Source organism: Pyxicephalus adspersus, chromosome 1 (assembly GCF_032062135.1).
Source record: "Pyxicephalus adspersus chromosome 1, UCB_Pads_2.0, whole genome shotgun sequence".
Classification (NCBI taxonomy): Eukaryota; Metazoa; Chordata; class Amphibia; order Anura; family Pyxicephalidae; genus Pyxicephalus; species Pyxicephalus adspersus.
The window spans coordinates 138,536,506-138,555,163 of record NC_092858.1 but is presented as its reverse complement, the minus strand read 5'-3'; the positions used below and the strand labels follow the sequence as shown (position 1 = coordinate 138,555,163).

The following is an 18,658-nucleotide window of genomic DNA, read 5'->3' as shown; positions in this document are numbered from 1 at the left end:
AAAAAAGATAACAATAATTTCAGAGGAAATAAAATACATGATGCTACTGTAACTGTAGAAACCTGGGGAGGAATCATAGCAGGTAAAGTCCTGATTACATTTGTACTGTATGACAAGTTTGTGCCATTGTAGTCTAAGAAACTGCTTTAAGAAATGAGAACAATGTCATGTGTCTGTGTCAGTGTCATATAAGGAAATGTCCTTTTGTTTTCTTCCACAGAATGTAAAGCTAGGTATACACTTGCAATAATTATCGTTACAAAACGATCGACTAACGATTATGCGCGATTATTTTCATTGATCGTATTGTGCACAATGTTGTAACAATACGATTGTTCAAATATAATCCACCAATAGTGTACACATGCTGGATATGATCGTTTGAACGATGCAGGAAGTAAAATATACAGGAGAAAGTGTACTGCAGAAACATCCACGATCACTGAACGACCTTACACACAATAGATAGTGAACGATTGTCACTCAATCAGATCTGCCGGAACGGTCATTTGTTTCCAGTGACAAAACTCGTTCGTCTGCGTTGGTACGCACTTTTTTTGTTAACGATTATCGGACGATCGGTCTTCAGTCGTTCGTTTCCAGCGATAATTATTGCACGTGTGTACGCAGCTTTAGTCCCACCCTCCAGTGCAGGGTTTCTCAACCAGGGTTCCATTGAATGTTTGGGTTCCTCACCGAGGTTACTAGGGGTTTCTTAAACAATTAGCAATTTGTGCCTCTAAGATTAGTTTAACTGACACCCTTTCTTGACCTTTTTAACATGAGGGAACCCTTCTTCTTCTTTACCTAAGGATGCCCGGCGTGTGAACGTGGGGAATGCAAGGCCAGGGGAAGCAGATGCTGGCTGGGCATCTGCGTGCAGGCGGGGGGGGGCAGGAAATTTAAAATACTAAGTATTTTTAAATGTACTTCTTTTACATTTAAAAATACTGAATATTAATAACGTCAGGGAGGTTTATAAACTTTCAGCCAACTATTGCAGGAATACTAAAGTGTGCATTATGGCCCTTAAGGCATACCTAAACTCAATTTTCACTTTACATAAAAGTACAACACCCTTTTAAAAAAAAAAAAAAAAAAAAAAAAGAAGGCGCAGCATCGCCCTTCAATTCTTGGCCGCCTAGGCCATCAAGAATGGACAGGAGTGCAAAGCCTCCCGGGATACCTACGTTACCTACGCATGCGCAGAAGGAGCCTTTTTGCACTAACAGAAAAATTTGCCGATCTCACACATGCGGTGTGAGATCGGCAAATTTTTTTTTATCCTACCCCACCCAATCCTGCGCCTGGGTCGGGTAACATAGGATGAAGAACCAGGAAAAAGCTCTGGGACTAATGTCGGGACGACATGGGACATGATGCAAGACACCCCTGGATGGATCAGACTGCCCTGCGAGATTGAAGGTAAGTATATATTTTTTTTGACAGTTTTCAGTTTAGTTCCTCTTTAAGTCTTTATTTATATTAAACATTAGTTCATAATAACAGAACAGATGAATAAATGAATAGATATTATACATTCCTAGTTTTAAATATAATTTAAAAAGCTATATACAAATTTACCATATATTCCCTACACAGGACAAAAGCGGAGATTCTTTATGGTAACACAGGGTCACCCTGTACACTGCCACCTCTAAAGCTGCTTTATTCATAGAAATGAATAAAGTTCATACACACCTTGTCACATGTACCTGACAGGCAACAAACTAACAACAAGCCGGCTGTTGAATGTGAATAAACAAATTCACATTCAGATTGCCTTATGCAGGAGCTCAGTAGAGAGTAGAGTAGAGATACTGAGTATCAAATCTCTTGGCTGACACTGCCCCTACAGAATGACATTTACATTGTCCTAAATGTCTGCTGTTCTAATTCTATATTCATTTAAATAGGCTGGGAGTGTGCCACAGTGCAGGTTTGGACTGGGACCCAGTTTACTACAACACACAGATGTGCTAAAAAAGGCTATGTGAATCAGGGTACTGCTATTAAAAATATTATTATTGTTATCTTTTATAAAACTGACATATTATGTAGCGCTTTACAATTACTTGGAGAACTTTAATAAATCAGACCCATAGTGTTGTCATTAACTGTCCCTCAAAAGTCACAGTCCAATGTGTCTACTATAGTCATATGTCGTTAACACAATTTAAGGAAGCCAATCAATCTACCTGCATATTTTTGGCATGTGGGAGGTATGTGCCTGGAGGAAACCCAAACACACACGAGGAGGAGATAGTGGCCTGGGCAATATTCAAAACTGGGATTTTTAGTGGTGCATTATGGTGCCATATTAAATATATATTAATGTGTCTTTTTGCATTACTTGTGTTACATTAAAGCAGCCCTTTTATTTTGAACTAAACGCCACATACAACATCACATTTAAAAATTTTCACCCAAATGCACATTATGAGCACTGTGGGGTGTTTCAGTGGGAGTAAGTTGCCCACTACTATATTAGAGAATTGGGTAGCTGTTGCTGTGTATTGTCACAATGGGCAGTGAGAAAAGGGTGTTACTGGAACATATGGATGTAAATAGACCTCAAGTACTAAAACACCAATTTTTTTGTGTTACCTATACAAATAACTATACAAGCAAGCTGGGATGTATTTTATTTTTCACTTGCTTAAAAAAAGGTTTAAAACGCATAGTACTGTTTGCCAAACTATGTAAGCTCACTCCAGGCACCAAGGATCCTCTTATCTGGTGAGTCCTAATTTACAGATTAAAAAAAATAATGCTTTTCAAGAGTTGCCTTGACTGAGTCCTAGATCACACCCAGGTAACCCTTTGATTGCTAACAGCAACATTCCAAAGTACAGAAAACAGGGAATTCAGTTGTAATTGCATAATGAACAATAGATTGGTTCCTAGATATCAGCACCTTTAATTACTTTTCCATGGGTCTGGTATTTCAGTTGAAGAGTGAAAAGAATCGAACAAATGTTGCTTAAAATGTTGGGCATTTCCAAACATGTCCTAAAATGTTTGCATGTACATAAATTTTATTTCTGATGTCATTAGGAATTGCTTCTAGGGCCATAGGGCTGTATGTGGTGTAATATAAGGGTTTCTTTTTTGTTTTACTTTCCAAATATTGCAGTTATATTTATCTATGTTTCCACTTAAGGCAAGGAGATGACGGAATGTCTGCTAAATTAAATAATAAAGAAAAATATAAATACATATATATATATATATATATATATAAATATATATATATATTTAAATATATATATATTGTAATGCAGAATTTAGACTGTTTGCAATACCATTTTTCTAATAAAATCCAGTAAAAATGTGGTTTAATCTTATGCAAAAACATTTATAATGTTGTAATTAGAACATTTTACAATTTTACTTTTCTTTATTGAATACAAATAATTATATATATTGCTATAAGCAGAGGTTTCAGCTGGCATGTTTTGTGTCTCTTGCCACAGTTTTGTAACAAAGGTTATCTGGGGCTAATTTAGTTTCCACACATTTATCAATGTACTGTTAAATGCATGAGTGACGGTTTCAGGCCATAGTTGCAATGTTAGGAATTCTGTCTCCTATTGCATGACCATTTATATTTATATTTGTAATTTTTAATTTTCCGATTGATGTTGTTTTATCTGCACGTGACTTAACACGCCAATAATATGGTATTAGAACTTGTTCACGTTTGTTTTTAGTGTCACTGCTTCTTTAAGATTCCCTCCCCCTTTGAGAGCTGTGACATCAGCTGCACCTGATGCTGATATAAAGGACAGGTGCAAGGATCCGTTACACACCTGCCAGTCTCACATAGCTAGTGACCGGACACGGAAAAGGAAAAAAATACCATCTGTTATCTTTCATATATTGTTCTTACAGGGCTAACCTGGGCATTCATCCAGAGAGAACTTTCAGCCAGAGACAAAGCTGATCAAGTGAGAGCACCAAGAGGTACTGGAAAGCCAAAACAGAACTCCCAGCCAAATCAGAAGGTGGTGGAAGAAACTGCACAGGAGCTTTGCAGAGGAGGCAACTCACTGACCAAGAGAAAAATTCAAGACTGTGTCTGTGGTGAGTCCTTCTCTTTGAACAATTGAGTAAATAAAAGGCAGTCACCCCAGCAGGAATTTCCTAGGCAGAATAAAACTCCAGCACACAGACACTTCTCATTCTTGTGTGCATTTGATACATCTGGATCAGCATCATGTCTATGGGACTTGAGATATTAGGTGTGGCCCTGTCCATTTTCGGCTGGCTTGGTGCTGTTGTATCTTGTGCTCTCCCTATGTGGAGGGTGACTGCCTTTATTGGAAATAATATTGTGGTGGCTCAGATTATCTGGGAAGGACTATGGATGAACTGCGTAGTTCAGAGCACTGGGCAGATGCAGTGTAAAGTCTACGACTCTCTACTGGCTCTTCCTCAAGATCTACAAGCTGCTCGCGCCTTAATCGTTATCTCCATTGTCATTGCTGTCATTGGAGTCCTGATCTCCATCATTGGAGCAAAATGCACCAACTGTGTCCAAGATGAATCAGCAAAAGCCAAGATCATGATTGTCTCCGGGATCATCTTTATTCTTTCAGGGCTCATGACACTCATCCCCGTATCCTGGTCAGCAAATACAGTAATTCGTGATTTTTATAACCCGCTAGTTGTGGATGCTCAAAAGAGAGAACTGGGTGCCTCCATGTACATTGGGTGGGCAGCCTCTGCTCTTCTAATGCTTGGTGGCGCTATGCTGTGCTGCACTTGCCCCCCAAAACAGGAGAAGTACCCTGCATCCAGAGTGGCTTATTCACAAGCCCGGTCAACAAATCCTGGATATGACCGAAAAGACTACGTCTGAAGAGGAAATGAAAAATGTTCAATGGACCTGGAGTACTCTCTTTATTGAAGTGGCAAGAAAGAGCAGGTGACTTTTGGTTATGGAGAGAATGGGAAAAGTAGACATCGGTAATACAGACTTTTATAAACCCTCATCTAAATGATGAAATTATTAGTACTTTTTTATATATATAACACAAATGTTAAATGTACAGCATTGGCTTTATGTGTACGTGAATATAGAAGCAGCATGAATGGATGCTTTTTATTGTCGTGGCTTTGGGTGAATATTTTTGAACTGGGAGGGGCAAGTCTTCTTGGCAGAGATGAGGTGGCTTAAGTAATATAACTCTTTACATCCCAAACTGCTGAGTGAACTGTCTACTCACCGAACAATGCACTGTTGTTTGTTACAGCACCATTAACCACTGGGAAACCTTACCTGCTTGCTGGTTGTTAAAATTTCATAAAAACTAGATGAAGGAAGCGCTGTTCCCGCAAGGGAAGAAGAAACAGCATTGTATATTATTTAAATAATGTTCAATATTTCTACCATACAGAACTTTATTTATCAAGAATGCAAAATGTGCATGTTCTCAAAGTAATTAGGGTAATTTATGGTAACTAGAGCAAACTTCTTTTGTTAACCTTATCAACCAATCAGCATTTAAAGTTTATTTTTAAATCTAATCTTGGTAACAAAACATAAAATATGGTTAGTTTTAGGGTTGTAGTGCCAGTGTTGAAAAAAAAGTTCTAATAATTGGAATAAATCCAATTATTAGGACTTACTGCTTAAAGGTAGTTCGTGCAAAGCTTGCATAGACAACACAATCCCAGAAATCAGTCGAAGTGAATTTATTCACCCAGTACAAAGCAACATTTCAACGTAAGGGATCTTAATCAGGACCCAAATAAATAAAGTCCTCCTGGACAAAAATGTTGTCTTTCAGTACATGAATGAACCATCTTCAGTGAGTACTGGATTTGACATATTTTTTTCTGGGATACATTCAAGTTTTAATAGTGATATGCAGACTTCCATCTGTGACTTTTGCTTTAGGGGTTTTCTACAATAGCCTGTTGAAATGTAACTGTAGAAGGCAAGGAAAGCTTCCCAGGATACAGAAACCAAAGCTGCTGAACAAATGGCAGTCAATGAAAAATGCATGTTCTCCAGCATCTTATAATACCATCTTATAGATCAAGTTTTCCCAAGCTCAATATTTAGAGAATGGGTTTTACTGATATTTGATCCTACAACATCAGTCAACCCCACCAGTTACACTGAAAAAATTCCTTCGGTTTTTAACTCGTCTTTCTTACTGTACTTTTTTTTGCCTCACTAAAACATTCTCTCCTAAAGTTTTTTCCTATTTATTGCCTACCCATTGTCTCTTCCCTTTTCCCAGGTTTTACCACAACGTGGGCTGAATCTGTGTGCAGGCTGTGTGGCATGTTAATTGGATTCTTGTTAATAAATTACAGCATATTTCTCCTTCCATAAATGAGCTGGTGACACATTAATATGCTTTCCCTGATAAAAGAAGGTTTTAAGCTGTTAGTAGAGTTTAACTTGCATTTTCACTGCCATCTCACCAAGTGACTGGCTATTTTAAAAGGGCATAGTAATTTATGTGGGGCATTAAGTTTCCCATTAATTGACAGCTTCAGTGTTTGTGTAGTTGTGTAAAACAAGTGGAATTTTCAGTTACAATGAGACGTTAGTCTCCAACAGGCTTGGCAAGCCCATAGTTCTAATTTGAATGGCAGATTTACAAAGGGGATTTCAATATTTGCATTTTCTTTGTGTAGTGTTGATGTACGTGTACTGGTCTTGTTGAAGTGCAGTGGTATGATTCGTCTTGCTTAAACATAGAAGTATCAGTATGTTATCTACTTAATGCTCCTAATGCATATTAAAGATATCTTTACTAACGCAAGTGCAGACTTGCTTTTCAATAAAGGAACTTACAAGCATGATTAACTCTAATTGTGTTTTATTTAATTTTTTTACTATGGGATACTTCATTACAATCCCAATAACTACCTAATAACAAAGACAAACCCTATTCAGAGACAAATGTGTTTGATAATAACATAAACTGATTGTAAAATTTTGGTTGTGTTAACATTTTATTATTTTAGCATTGTGAAGAGGTAATAGGTCATAAAAAGACGGTCTCATAACATAGTAATAAACTTAAATCTGGCATATTGCAACACCAGTAAAAAAAAATGTGATCACAGGACACATGCTTTACAATGTACTAGCAGTATTTTAAGGATCCCAGATATAATCAGGGGCCAGTAAATGCTCTACAATGTAGATAATTGGCATCAGACTGAGCAGCAATATAGATTGTCACTATAATCCAACAAAGCCAATACTGTGAGTAGGACAGGAAAAGAGCTGCTTTGCTCTTTTTGTGTCACCCCGAACAAGGATATGTGATTCTTTGCCCTAAAGGCAGCACATGTTCATCGTGTGTATATTAACTGTATATTTATTTCAATTTATTCACTTGAGAATTATTCACGTCTACTAATCCTTGTTTTCCAATGTAAAGTACAGTATATATATTGTTTTATAGTTATCTAATAACGTGGAAGGAATTCTTATCTTTTTCTGTTTACAACAGTCCTGGTCTTTGCACTGTCATCTTCAGCACTTAGGGATTGGTAGACAAACAAAATGTTGCTCAACTGACATCTCTCATAGTTTTTCAGTGAGAACATTTTGATTAAATGATCTAGAATGATTACAGATTTTTTTTTATTATTAAAACTTTACAGATATCTTAGTCAAAGTTCACTTTGTAACCTTTATTAGGTTAGTATAAACCACAACTTTGTATACATTTTCTTTGTGACGGCAAACTTTTTAGTAAAATATACTCATAAATCATGGTTTTGACTGTTTATTTATGTGTTTTATTATGTTTGTGCGTAGTTTGCTGCGTAGTTAGCTATGAAAAATGATATAGGTCCAACGCACACACACACAAATTCCCTGTTGACCACAAGTATAGCAGCTGAAAAAGTCCCTGGATTAATACACACAATAAAATGTCTTGATGAGATTAGAATATTACACTGTCTGATGTACTTACACATTAATATTTAATTAATACGAATATGGCACACATTCACCATGGTATCATTTTGAAAAGCTTATGCAATTTCACATTATTTATTTCCATCATTGCATTGTTTTCACCAAGATCTTGTATTGATGATAGGAAGGTCGGAAAACTGTGTAATGTTTTCACCAGCACATCTCAAAGACTCTTAATGGAATTAAGGTCTGGACCCTGTGGTGGCCAATCCGTGTGTGAAAATTATGTCCTATGCTACCTAATCCACTCTCTTACAATTTGAGCCCCATAAATCCTTGCATGGCCATCTTGGTTTATGCCTCTGCCATCAGATAGAAAACAAATCCAATTATTGGTAAAACCTGTTCATTCAGTATATTCAGGGAGTTAGCTTACCCGAGTTTCTAGGCACATAACATTGCTGGCTCAAGACCTGACCAGCTGAAGCAACTCCAGATCATAACTCCCACAGGGTTGGGGAAATTTTTTGTTCCCAGGCAATGTACACACACATCCTATCATTTACTAATTACAAAGATTTCAAATGACCATTACAACTTATAATGGCATGATGGCTGCCCTTAGAGACTGGTTAATTCATATGAGGTGAATCCGTGTTCTATTTAAAAACAACAAGGCAAGTAGAGAGCGAGTCCCATTGTTTTATGATTCTGGTGGCATAACTACAAAGGTCATGTCCCCAATGTAAATGTCAGATCAGGATAATGTATACTAATCATGACAATGCAGGGGATGTGAATGGACCACAGCTGAAACAAATAGCTGAAGCTCAGGGTACAACATCACCTGCTGTTGTGCATACTTATCGGAGCCATTTTACTTGCCAAAGGACTTGTGTTCCTTTCCACCATGATCTACAACTCTGCCACAGCACATAGCCCTGTCGGAGAGGGTAGGAAATCTGATTTTTCTTTTCTGCAGTTAAAGCTCAAGACTAGCTTGGGCAAAATATACTAAGCTCCATCCCACATTAGATGAAAAAAGCCACTGCAATTGCTTAGCTTGCCCCATCTCTTGCATTATCAACAACAGACACATTGATGCTGCTGTTCTGCTCCTCTTCCATCATTCAAGTCATTTCCTGTAAGCCCAGGGTGTCATGGCTCTGCTTTCTGCCCTGAACTTACAGAAGAATATTGTAGATAGCAGCATCATGAAATGGTTCTCTGTAGCATTTACAATCTACCCACTGGGCCTGATTTAATAAAGCTCTCTAAGGCTGGAGAAGATACACTCTTATCAGTGAACCTGAATGGGCCAGCAAACCTGAAATGGATCTGGTCCAAGATTGAAATCAATTGCTAACCAATAGCAAATTACTTTAAGGAATCCATTCTAGGTTTTCTGGATCACCCAGGTTCACTGATAAAACTGTATCTTTTTCAGCCTTGGAGAGCCCAAATTAGGCCCACTGACAGAGAAGAGAGAGCAAAACCTCACAATGAAACGGCACTGCTCTTGGCAACATTTAGAATCCACCCACTGTCAGGAAAAAAGTGAAGTCACTGGACCCAAAAAAGGTATGTATACAATTTGACAATTTTAATGGAGTGAACAGTTGGGTAAGTTGAAGTAACATATACTATACTCGTCCTACCCCCAGTCCATGCCTAGAAAAGCAGCACACTGATGAGCGTATCTCTGTGCCACTCTATTCTCTCTATTCTCTCATCGTGTTTCTGTTGTACAGTGAATTGCAAAAGTCTGATACCAAGTACAATGCAAATGCAGGTAAATGCAAACACAGCTTGAATTTAAAAATATCCTAATGAGGAATTGATGAATACAGAGCTGCATTTATTCATCTCTTCTCTATGGGCTTCATCTTTAAACTTGCTTCTGATTTCTTGAGTCCAGGGAAGACTCAGTGGTAATGAGAGTTCAGTGTTGTGCTCTTCCTATTGGATTTATAATACATATATAAAGCAATCTAATGCTGTTATTGAGAATACAGCACGAGAGAGAACCAGTGTGTAGGAACAGCTAAGAACATTGGCAGGGAAATCTCTTGGCGGGATTTGCTAGGTGATATTAGAAGACAGATTAAAGTCCACCAGAAGCAATGATTGAATCAGATGAATCATGTACTTACTAATTTCTAATTTGCCTGAAAAATTTGCATGAATCACTGTCTGATCTGTAAAAAATAAACTCTTGTGATTTGTAAATAGTATGATGCTCTGCATACTAGACAAATCTCCAAGTATATTTGTACAAATATGACTCCAATCTAAATTTTTAAAGCAAAAAAATAAATAAATGGCACCACAGGTCAACACACATACACCTCTGTGTCCATGAGTGTTGCAATAATGCATGGGAAAAAAGAAATGTGTATTCTGCCATCTGTTACTAAAACACATTGGTGTTGCCTCTGTAAAGGAAAATGATCAGTCATTGCAATGATCAGTGGTCAGGCAGCAGTAAAGTCACAGGTCCAGGCAACCCAGTCTAGGTGATTTATGTATCTGCTAGCTTCTAATAGGTTTCATGTTGGAACTACCAACATTGTAGTATTACATTCTTCTTATTGCATTCTACATAATATAGTAAAAACTGAAAATCTAGCAGAAAAGTGGGATAACCTGATAATGGCCGAAGCAGATGTCCAACCTGAAAATTAACCACAATGTTCTTAGCTTAACAAGGTAATACATAGGTTTGATATAAAAAGTAATATATATGTTTGTGGTTGACTGTCTCTTTAAGAAATATTCAAACATATAATACCCTGTTTCCCCGATTATAAGGCACTGTCTTATATTTTTTGAAATGCCAAAATATGCCCTAGGTCTTATTTTCAGGGGATGTCTTATTTTTCCATGAAGAAGACAACAGTGTCCCCTTCTGTTCACTTACCGGTAATTAAGTGTAGGGATCTCCCTTAGGGCAGGTAACTCCGTTAGGGCAGGGATCAGCAGCGTGCTTCCTGGTTCAGAATCGCAGAACGCGTGTGCTGGCTTTTTACTTTCAGTTTGGCTCTGCACTGCAGCCAGGAGGAGACACGTGCTGCAGCCAGCATCAAGGAGACATACACAGGATCGGATATCGGGGGATGTCTTATTCACGGGTGAGTGTCTTCTTTTAATTATTTTTTCAAAAATCGGGGGTGGCTTATTTAATGGGGATGACTTAAAATCGGGGAAACACGGTATGTAACAACGAACATGCGAATGCACAACAACTCATCCAGCATTTCCTAATCAAAGCATTAAGTTACAGTAGGGAAAGAGAACCGGTACTGCTGGGAATTTCCTAAAGAACATGATGGTTAGCTTGTGTACAACTAAGAAAAAATAAAACAATGGAAATGACATGTAGATTAAACCCAGACAGTTTTTAGTTACTTAAGTGTGTTTTTGGTATGAGGTTCAAATATTAAGTGATTTCAATCCACTAAATTAGCTCAAGCTTAGCTTAAATTCTGTAAAGGTTTTTGAGTAAAAACTTGGCATAAAACGTGGCATGCCACATCCGATGTTAATTCAGCATTTAGGCAAGATGGGGGAAAGCCACATTTAAACAATGTATGTTGGTGTTTTTAGGGACCAGTTGCACATTTTAACATTCAGGAGGGAAAATGTAGAGTTTAAGTTTGAGAAGTAGAAGATCTGCTAGGTGTTCTGGAAAAAATCAACTCAGCTTCATCCACCCTTTTTCTGCAGTTGTACCCCTTCGTTACATGTTGGCATTCTGGGTTGAATGAACCCCGGAGTCAACTAACCTGAAAGTGGGGACTGAACAGTAAGTTTAGGGTGTAATTGCCTGGTCTTAGGCGTCATGACCACTGTGGCTCTTATTAACATTCTGTGGGGCAGAGCAGTGCTAACATCACATCAGCACTGCTGACTACATTAACATGGACCACTTATCCAAACGAAGAGCCAAAGAGGAGGAGTGCCTTGCAACATTATATGACTGACCTAAAGACTTCAGAGAAGTTATTAAAACTAAAAATACAAACAATGTTAACAATGGGGGGCCAGATAAGAGCAGGGTGAGGGAGTCTGAAGTAAGGTGTGGGAGCCACAAAGCCCAAAGGTGGGCTTTCCTCCAGCTAAAAGAAAGATGCTTTTGCTTTACAGAATATATATGTTGAAGTACTGTTGTGAATGGATGACAATGCACATATATGGTGCACATAATGGCTTAAAAAATTGCAAATCTTGCAATCAAAGAAAAATACAAACTGTAATAAATCTACCTTCTTTTTTAATATCACATGTTATATTTGTAGTGGTTCATTATATACCCATGTTACCTGAAAACATTGGTTTTACATGTGCAAAATGATGTTTTCTTTGCTGTAATAGCTTGTCATATGGTTGCTTTGACTTGGTGTGGTGGAATAGCTAATGATAGACAAAGAAATTAATATTAGAAGGGATCTAGCATAACTGAAAGCAATATTTTGAGCTCTTTTATCCACCTCACTCTCTATGTTTTAACAAAAAGGCAAGTCCACCATGGTCATGCAAAGCGACCAGATGGATGATCCATGGCTATGGTCTTTGTAGAGAATTCTTAAAGCACAACGAAACGCCAACTATTATACTATTATACTATATTGAAAATATTCTTAGACTAAACAATGAAAACATAAGGGGCCACAAGATGCAAAGTCTATGGGCCTGATTTAATAAAGCACTCCAAGGCTGGAAAGGATACACTTTCATCAGTGAAGTTGGGTGATCCAGCAAACCTGGAGTGGATCTGGTCTAGATTTCAAAACATTTGCTTGCAAATAGCAAATGACTTTAAAGTAATCCATTCCAGATTTGCTGGGTCACCCAGCTACACTGATGAAAGTGAATCCTTTCCAGCCTTGGAGAGCTTTAATAAATCAGGCTCTATAAATCTACAATTTTGTTTGTGCGTTTTGCTATCTTTTAGTGTACTGATGTCCTGGTTGGATAACAGGGAGCAAACAAATTGATCTTTTACCAGATATGACAAAACACTATTATCTGTATCCAGGTGATTACACAGTACCATAGACACAGATGAGTCAATTTTTGACTTCTGGAATGTTTTTGACAAATGGCTTTATTTTCCAAATCTGAACAAAGAGTGTTTTGTTGCATGAGGGAATTTTGCTGCTGTAGTTAATGACTAAAAATTACTTCTGCTATCCCACAATCTTGTGTCCTGTGTGGCAACTCCTATCCACCTCTACCCTGATCCCATAATTAGACATGGGCTAAGAAAAGGCAGTTTCTGGCTCAAGGTTAGCTTGGTAAAAATGACTCATGCATAAAAGGCCAAAGAAAGTTGGTTTACTAACTCAGTATATACTCACTGATAGTAAAATAGTAGAATATGATTTACATAGTGTCAGAAAATAATTATTTACAGTGTAATTCTGACCTGTATGTGGCCCTCAGGAACAGAAATTGTACAGCCCTAATCTGTTTTTGCAAAGCTTTAGTAACATAATCTGACACATCAGTGGAAAATATTGCAAAGTATTTAAATCATATGCCCTACTGAATATATAAATCAGAAACACTCATCACATTCTACATTATACAAATACATTATTTGTTCTGTGTTTTATAACAATCCTGTGGGTTTCACAGGGTGTTTCCATTGTGACCCTCACGGGAGGTAAACTTGATGCTGCTCATTCAAACTGACTTTTTACTAATGTATGCATATATTTATACCTTCCCTAGTAATAAGGTCTTTGCTACCCTAACCCCCGATCAAACGTGATCAATAATGAACCAGCAGAGGGAAAATGTGGTGGAAATGCTTCAGCAAGACAAAGAAATGGAGATCTATATATGTGCTTTAAAATAATTTATATGAAAGAATATGGTCTCAGATACAGAGGAAGCAGCTCAGAAAAATTGCTGAAGGTTGACATGAGCTAATCAAGGCATTCTTTGTTATATGAGATAATCTAATATCCAAACTTGAGCAGAAAAAAAACATATAAGGAGTTTTTTTTTGAGTCCCTATTGAAGATTTTAAAGTTTGGGAATAGTTTATCCTGAAAGAAATCTATGTAAGTTGGAGCTGAGCTTTGGAAAAGTCAGAGAGAAAATGTGTACTAAACCTAATGCCTCGTGTAAGTTTGGTTAGAACAAAACCTTCTTAGAGAACACCCCCTTATTAGGATTTTTACTAAGCAACATTACTTTGAAGAGGAAGAACTTATTGATTTGTTAGCAGGACTGGCTGCTTACCAGAAAGATGCACCCTACATTAGACATAAAACTATCCAGAATGGACACACTGTAACCTTCACAATAGATATCTTTTTGAATTTCCTTTTCTTTTTTTAAAAAGCAATATGCCTCTATTACAAAATCCATTTCTTTTTACATAATGTATAGCTATCCTTTGTTACATAACCACCATGCCTATTCTGTGCACTGAAGACAATGGCTTCCTTGATCCTGATCTCACAGAATGACCTTGGATGAGTTGACAAATGTCTTCAATTGATTATTCTTCAATAAAGCTGCTGATGCCCAGTCCTCCACTAAAAAGTATTTTTTTGTCATCTTTGACCTTTTTGGTAGTAATGTCTTAGTAATTACTATATTGTGTTATTAAGAAAAGCAAACTTCACACGGTCCGTGTCTGCCAGGGCAACACCAATACAAGATCACAGTGCAATGTGCACAGGACACCACTGCATTTACATCAGGATCCACATGCATTTTTTTCAATTTATTGAATCGATACAAGATAACTATTTCAATGTTATGTCCACAGGACCAAGGGCGAACTTTATTGTTGGGGTTGACATACCTTCTAAAATACCATAGCCTCCTTTATAGTTACCAATAGAATTAAAAGACCTTTACCCAATGTGGCCGATGTGTTACGTGTGTTACGTATCCTTGAGCTTTATGTTCTTCAAACATATTTTATTTCAGTTTCAGTAGCCGTTATATGTTGTTTGTCAAAAGTGTTTCATTTTAAAATGGAAGGAGTGGTTACTGAATGTGTTATAAAAAGCGCTTGTTATTTATTACAGGCCAAAGGTGACATGTAGGAAGGCATTTCTCCTCATCCTTTAGTAAATGTGTAACTGGGTAACACAGTGGCAGTTAACCTTTGCTTGCTGCTTTTAAAAGCTAATTCTAATTTGTATGCATACAAATTACCATATTACCACCCTCTTAATTTTGTCCCACGAGGTAACCTCATTTACCGCCTTCTTTTAGAACATGACAATATATCTGATTTTTGTGTGTGCAGCCATATCCACACGCAGACTACTGCATGGGTTACTGCACATTTTGGTGTAATTTAAATTTTTTAATGCAGGATACAGTTATGGAGCCACAATTTTCCAACACAAATTACCTAGATTTTTTTAAAATCATAGAATGCATTTTTTTAATGCATTTGCCATTAATTTATTGTCCCTGTGTTTTGTTTTTCAGCTTTTATACCTGTATACCCATTATGGAGCAGATACAAGGGCCTGTTGGAGGATAAATGTGACTCCTTTTTTCTGTGGGGGTGGACAAACAAAGCTTTTTTTTTGTTAAATGTATTTTTTATCTAAACTATAGACAAAAATTGTAATTTTGGACAATGAAAAATGTTTTTCTATTTTGATCATTTGATTCATTTGATCATATTTACATTTTTGTATTATCAAAAACTCTAAAATCTATTGTAAAAAACTAAAAAAAATGTATTCTATAATATGCTCCAGTTACAATGACAGTACATTTCTGGTACAAAGCATAAGGAATTTTTTTTTTCTAATTTTTGCCCTTTTTTTATATATGTGACAATCATATGATAATGATAAAAAACTAACCTTAATAGTAAAAAAATGGCAATGAAAACAATCAGCAGAAAAATAAAACTTTTAGAATTTAGAATTGAAAAAATTAAGGTTAAGGTTAGCTGAGTATCTCAAATGTCCCCTAAGCCCTGGTTATCATGCCAATTGAAGCAGGTAAAGCCCCATTTTGTACTAATGTTTGCTTGCGGTGCAATTGTGCTGTGGCTTTTCGGAAGCTTCATACATTTCATAGACTTGAATGCGACTGTTTTTAGTGCCTGGAAATGGTTAACCCCATGATTGTGAGCCGTTCATCTAAGAATTGTATAATAAATTGCTCCAAAATATATAAAGGACTAGTCCAGGTAAAGGTGTAGCTTGCCCCTGATATCATTCAATCCCATAACATAATCTTCCTGTTGTTATTCCCAATTCAGTGAAAAACTAACAGAGCGCTCAGTGAGAGCCACTGTGAGAACTACTCCTGCAATTAGTTTTTTTTTCCTGCAGCTTGATGGAGGGGAACACTGCCATTGTAATGACAGGGCCTGAACTACTATCCTATAAGAGTTGACCCACACTCATATAACTAGTGAGAGCCACTGTGAGAACTACTCCTGCAAGTAGTTTTTTTTTCCTGCAGCTTGATGGAGGGGAACACTGTCATTGTAATGACAGGGCCTGAACTACTATCCTATAAGAGTTGACCCACACTCATATAACTAGTAAAAGGAATTATTTGACAGGATGAGGGCTGAGGTGAGCAGCGACTCTCCTGTGCACGCCAGCCCTGGTAAAGATTACAAACATAAAGTTTCTACTATGACAGGACAGTACAAAAAGTTGTAGTTTTTCATCATATTGTATTTATTGTTAAAGATGAATCAAAAGACACCTTTTATACAAATGCCATTTCCTTAAGTCATAGGCACCTACTGCTATTTACCTGACACCTTTTGAAGTTCTGCAATCTTTTTCAGACAGAAAGGAATGCATTGTGAAATTTTTTTGGAAGATCTTCTAATAGTCCATGATCCATTAACAGAGAGTTTAATCTTTAAACACTAGTAGAATTTATTTACAATAAACACAGCAAAGTCAGTACACACAAATCCATTTAACATTTATTGTTTAAAATAAAAATAATCTAATTGAATCTGCAAGTTTCTATGAAACAGATTTATTGAGCTCTTACTCTTCCTACATTGGATAGATTATATAGAACATGGCTGTAATGTCCCCATGTACAGAGGCAGGTCCTCTGCTGCAAATGATTCCTAGGAACTATCTCTGAAGAGATTGTTCAAAGTCAGATTGTATTGCACATAGATTACATAGAATAAATGTCACTCAATGAAAGAATTGTCACTCATACTTTTCTCGCCTCTACCCCCACCCATTCAGACCAAATCTGCCAGACCCCATCATTAAACAAAAATAATTCTTATGATTTGTATTATTATTATTAATAAACACGATTTATATATTGCCAACATATTGCGCAGCGCTGAACATTAAATAGGGGTTGCAAATGACAGACAAATACAGACAGTGATACAGGAGGAGAGGACCCTGCCCCGAAGAGCTTATATTCTTATGTGAATAGGGAGCATTCACATCCTACTACTAGTAGTAGATACCTGGCCTTCTTACTTGTTTATTAGATGTGCTTATTCTTTCACTGTAATATATTATTTCTGGGTTTTTTTTTTTCATTTTTTACTTTTGGATTGGTCATTGGCTTTCCTACAACAAAACTTGCAAGAGTTGCTCTGTTTCTTTGGGAAGGTTTGCTATTGGTTTTCAGGTAGCTGTTTTCCTAAGACAAATGTAGTTTTTATATTATATATACCTGCAGTCTCTGTTCACTTGTATTGAGTATTGAGCATTCATAACCACAGCAACTTATAGCTCCTTCATGGCATTTCTATAATCACACAAACCTAATTTATTGAATCCACAAGGAATGTAAGAATCCGAAAGGTGACACATTTCAGTTAGGTGGACTTGCCAAAGTCTATTGTTAATTTTCAACATATTTTGTATTTTAGGTTATTTTGTACTGGTGTATATGTGCCATAACAGCATAGATTTTGAAAACCTAAAAAGACTTATATTAGTACTTTTATTTGTGTTAAAATGCGTTATGAATCTAGCACAGCCCAGAATGAAAATCTTACTTGGAAATAATCTAAAATGTTGGTTAAATCATAAGCTGAGAAAACCTGGAGACAGTATTCACTATACAGGTGTAACAAGCTTCTATTACAGGAAGTCAAGCCTAAGCTTATGTTTGCTCATGCAAACACAACCACTCATATATATTCCACAGTGATTGGACGTGGGTAACCCTGCTTCATGTGCGGGAATCATTTAGCTTATTTATGGGTGTTGCAATGTTTGCCATAAAAGATAACAGGACTGGCTAGCTATTGTCAGTTCTATTCACATCAGGATAAGAGATATTATACTGTCATTATGTTCTGTTTGTAGGCACAATTCCCATATCTTTAGACACAATGTTCATATCACTATAGTTCAAAAATAAGTAATATGATAACACATGGGTTATCATGAATAATAAATACATATATTTCCCTGTCCCAATCTGTATATAGTAAAGTACACAATTTAGATGGTAAATTGGGTCAGTTTTTTCACATTCTACAGTGTGTAATGTTGCATTCTGTGCATCACTTTAAGGCAGGCAAAATGTTCAAATTGGCAGTACTATATTGTAAGTAAGGATGCTGAGGGCCTGTCCACAATCCAAAACATTTAGGAAGAAGAACAAAGCATCAGCTGCTGGGGGAGGAAGGGATGATGTTAGTAAAAGTCTTTTTTTACGGGTACCCCAGGCAAACAAGATCATTAAATCTTTGCAATATGGAGGGAACAAGTGGAAGTATGTATGTTAACTGAACATGCAGCAACACACATT

At 36.9% G+C, this 18,658-nt stretch overlaps 1 protein-coding gene across 1 annotated transcript; it reads left to right on the top strand.

Annotated features, from left to right (window-relative positions):
• The first annotated feature begins 3,799 nt into the window (after positions 1–3,799).
• On the top strand, positions 3,800–7,752 carry CLDN3 (claudin 3). The gene has a single exon (XM_072428647.1). The coding sequence runs from the start codon at positions 4,220–4,222 to the stop codon at positions 4,862–4,864; it is 645 nt and encodes a 214-aa protein (XP_072284748.1). The 5' UTR covers positions 3,800–4,219; the 3' UTR covers positions 4,865–7,752.
• Positions 7,753–18,658: the final 10,906 nt, after the last annotated feature.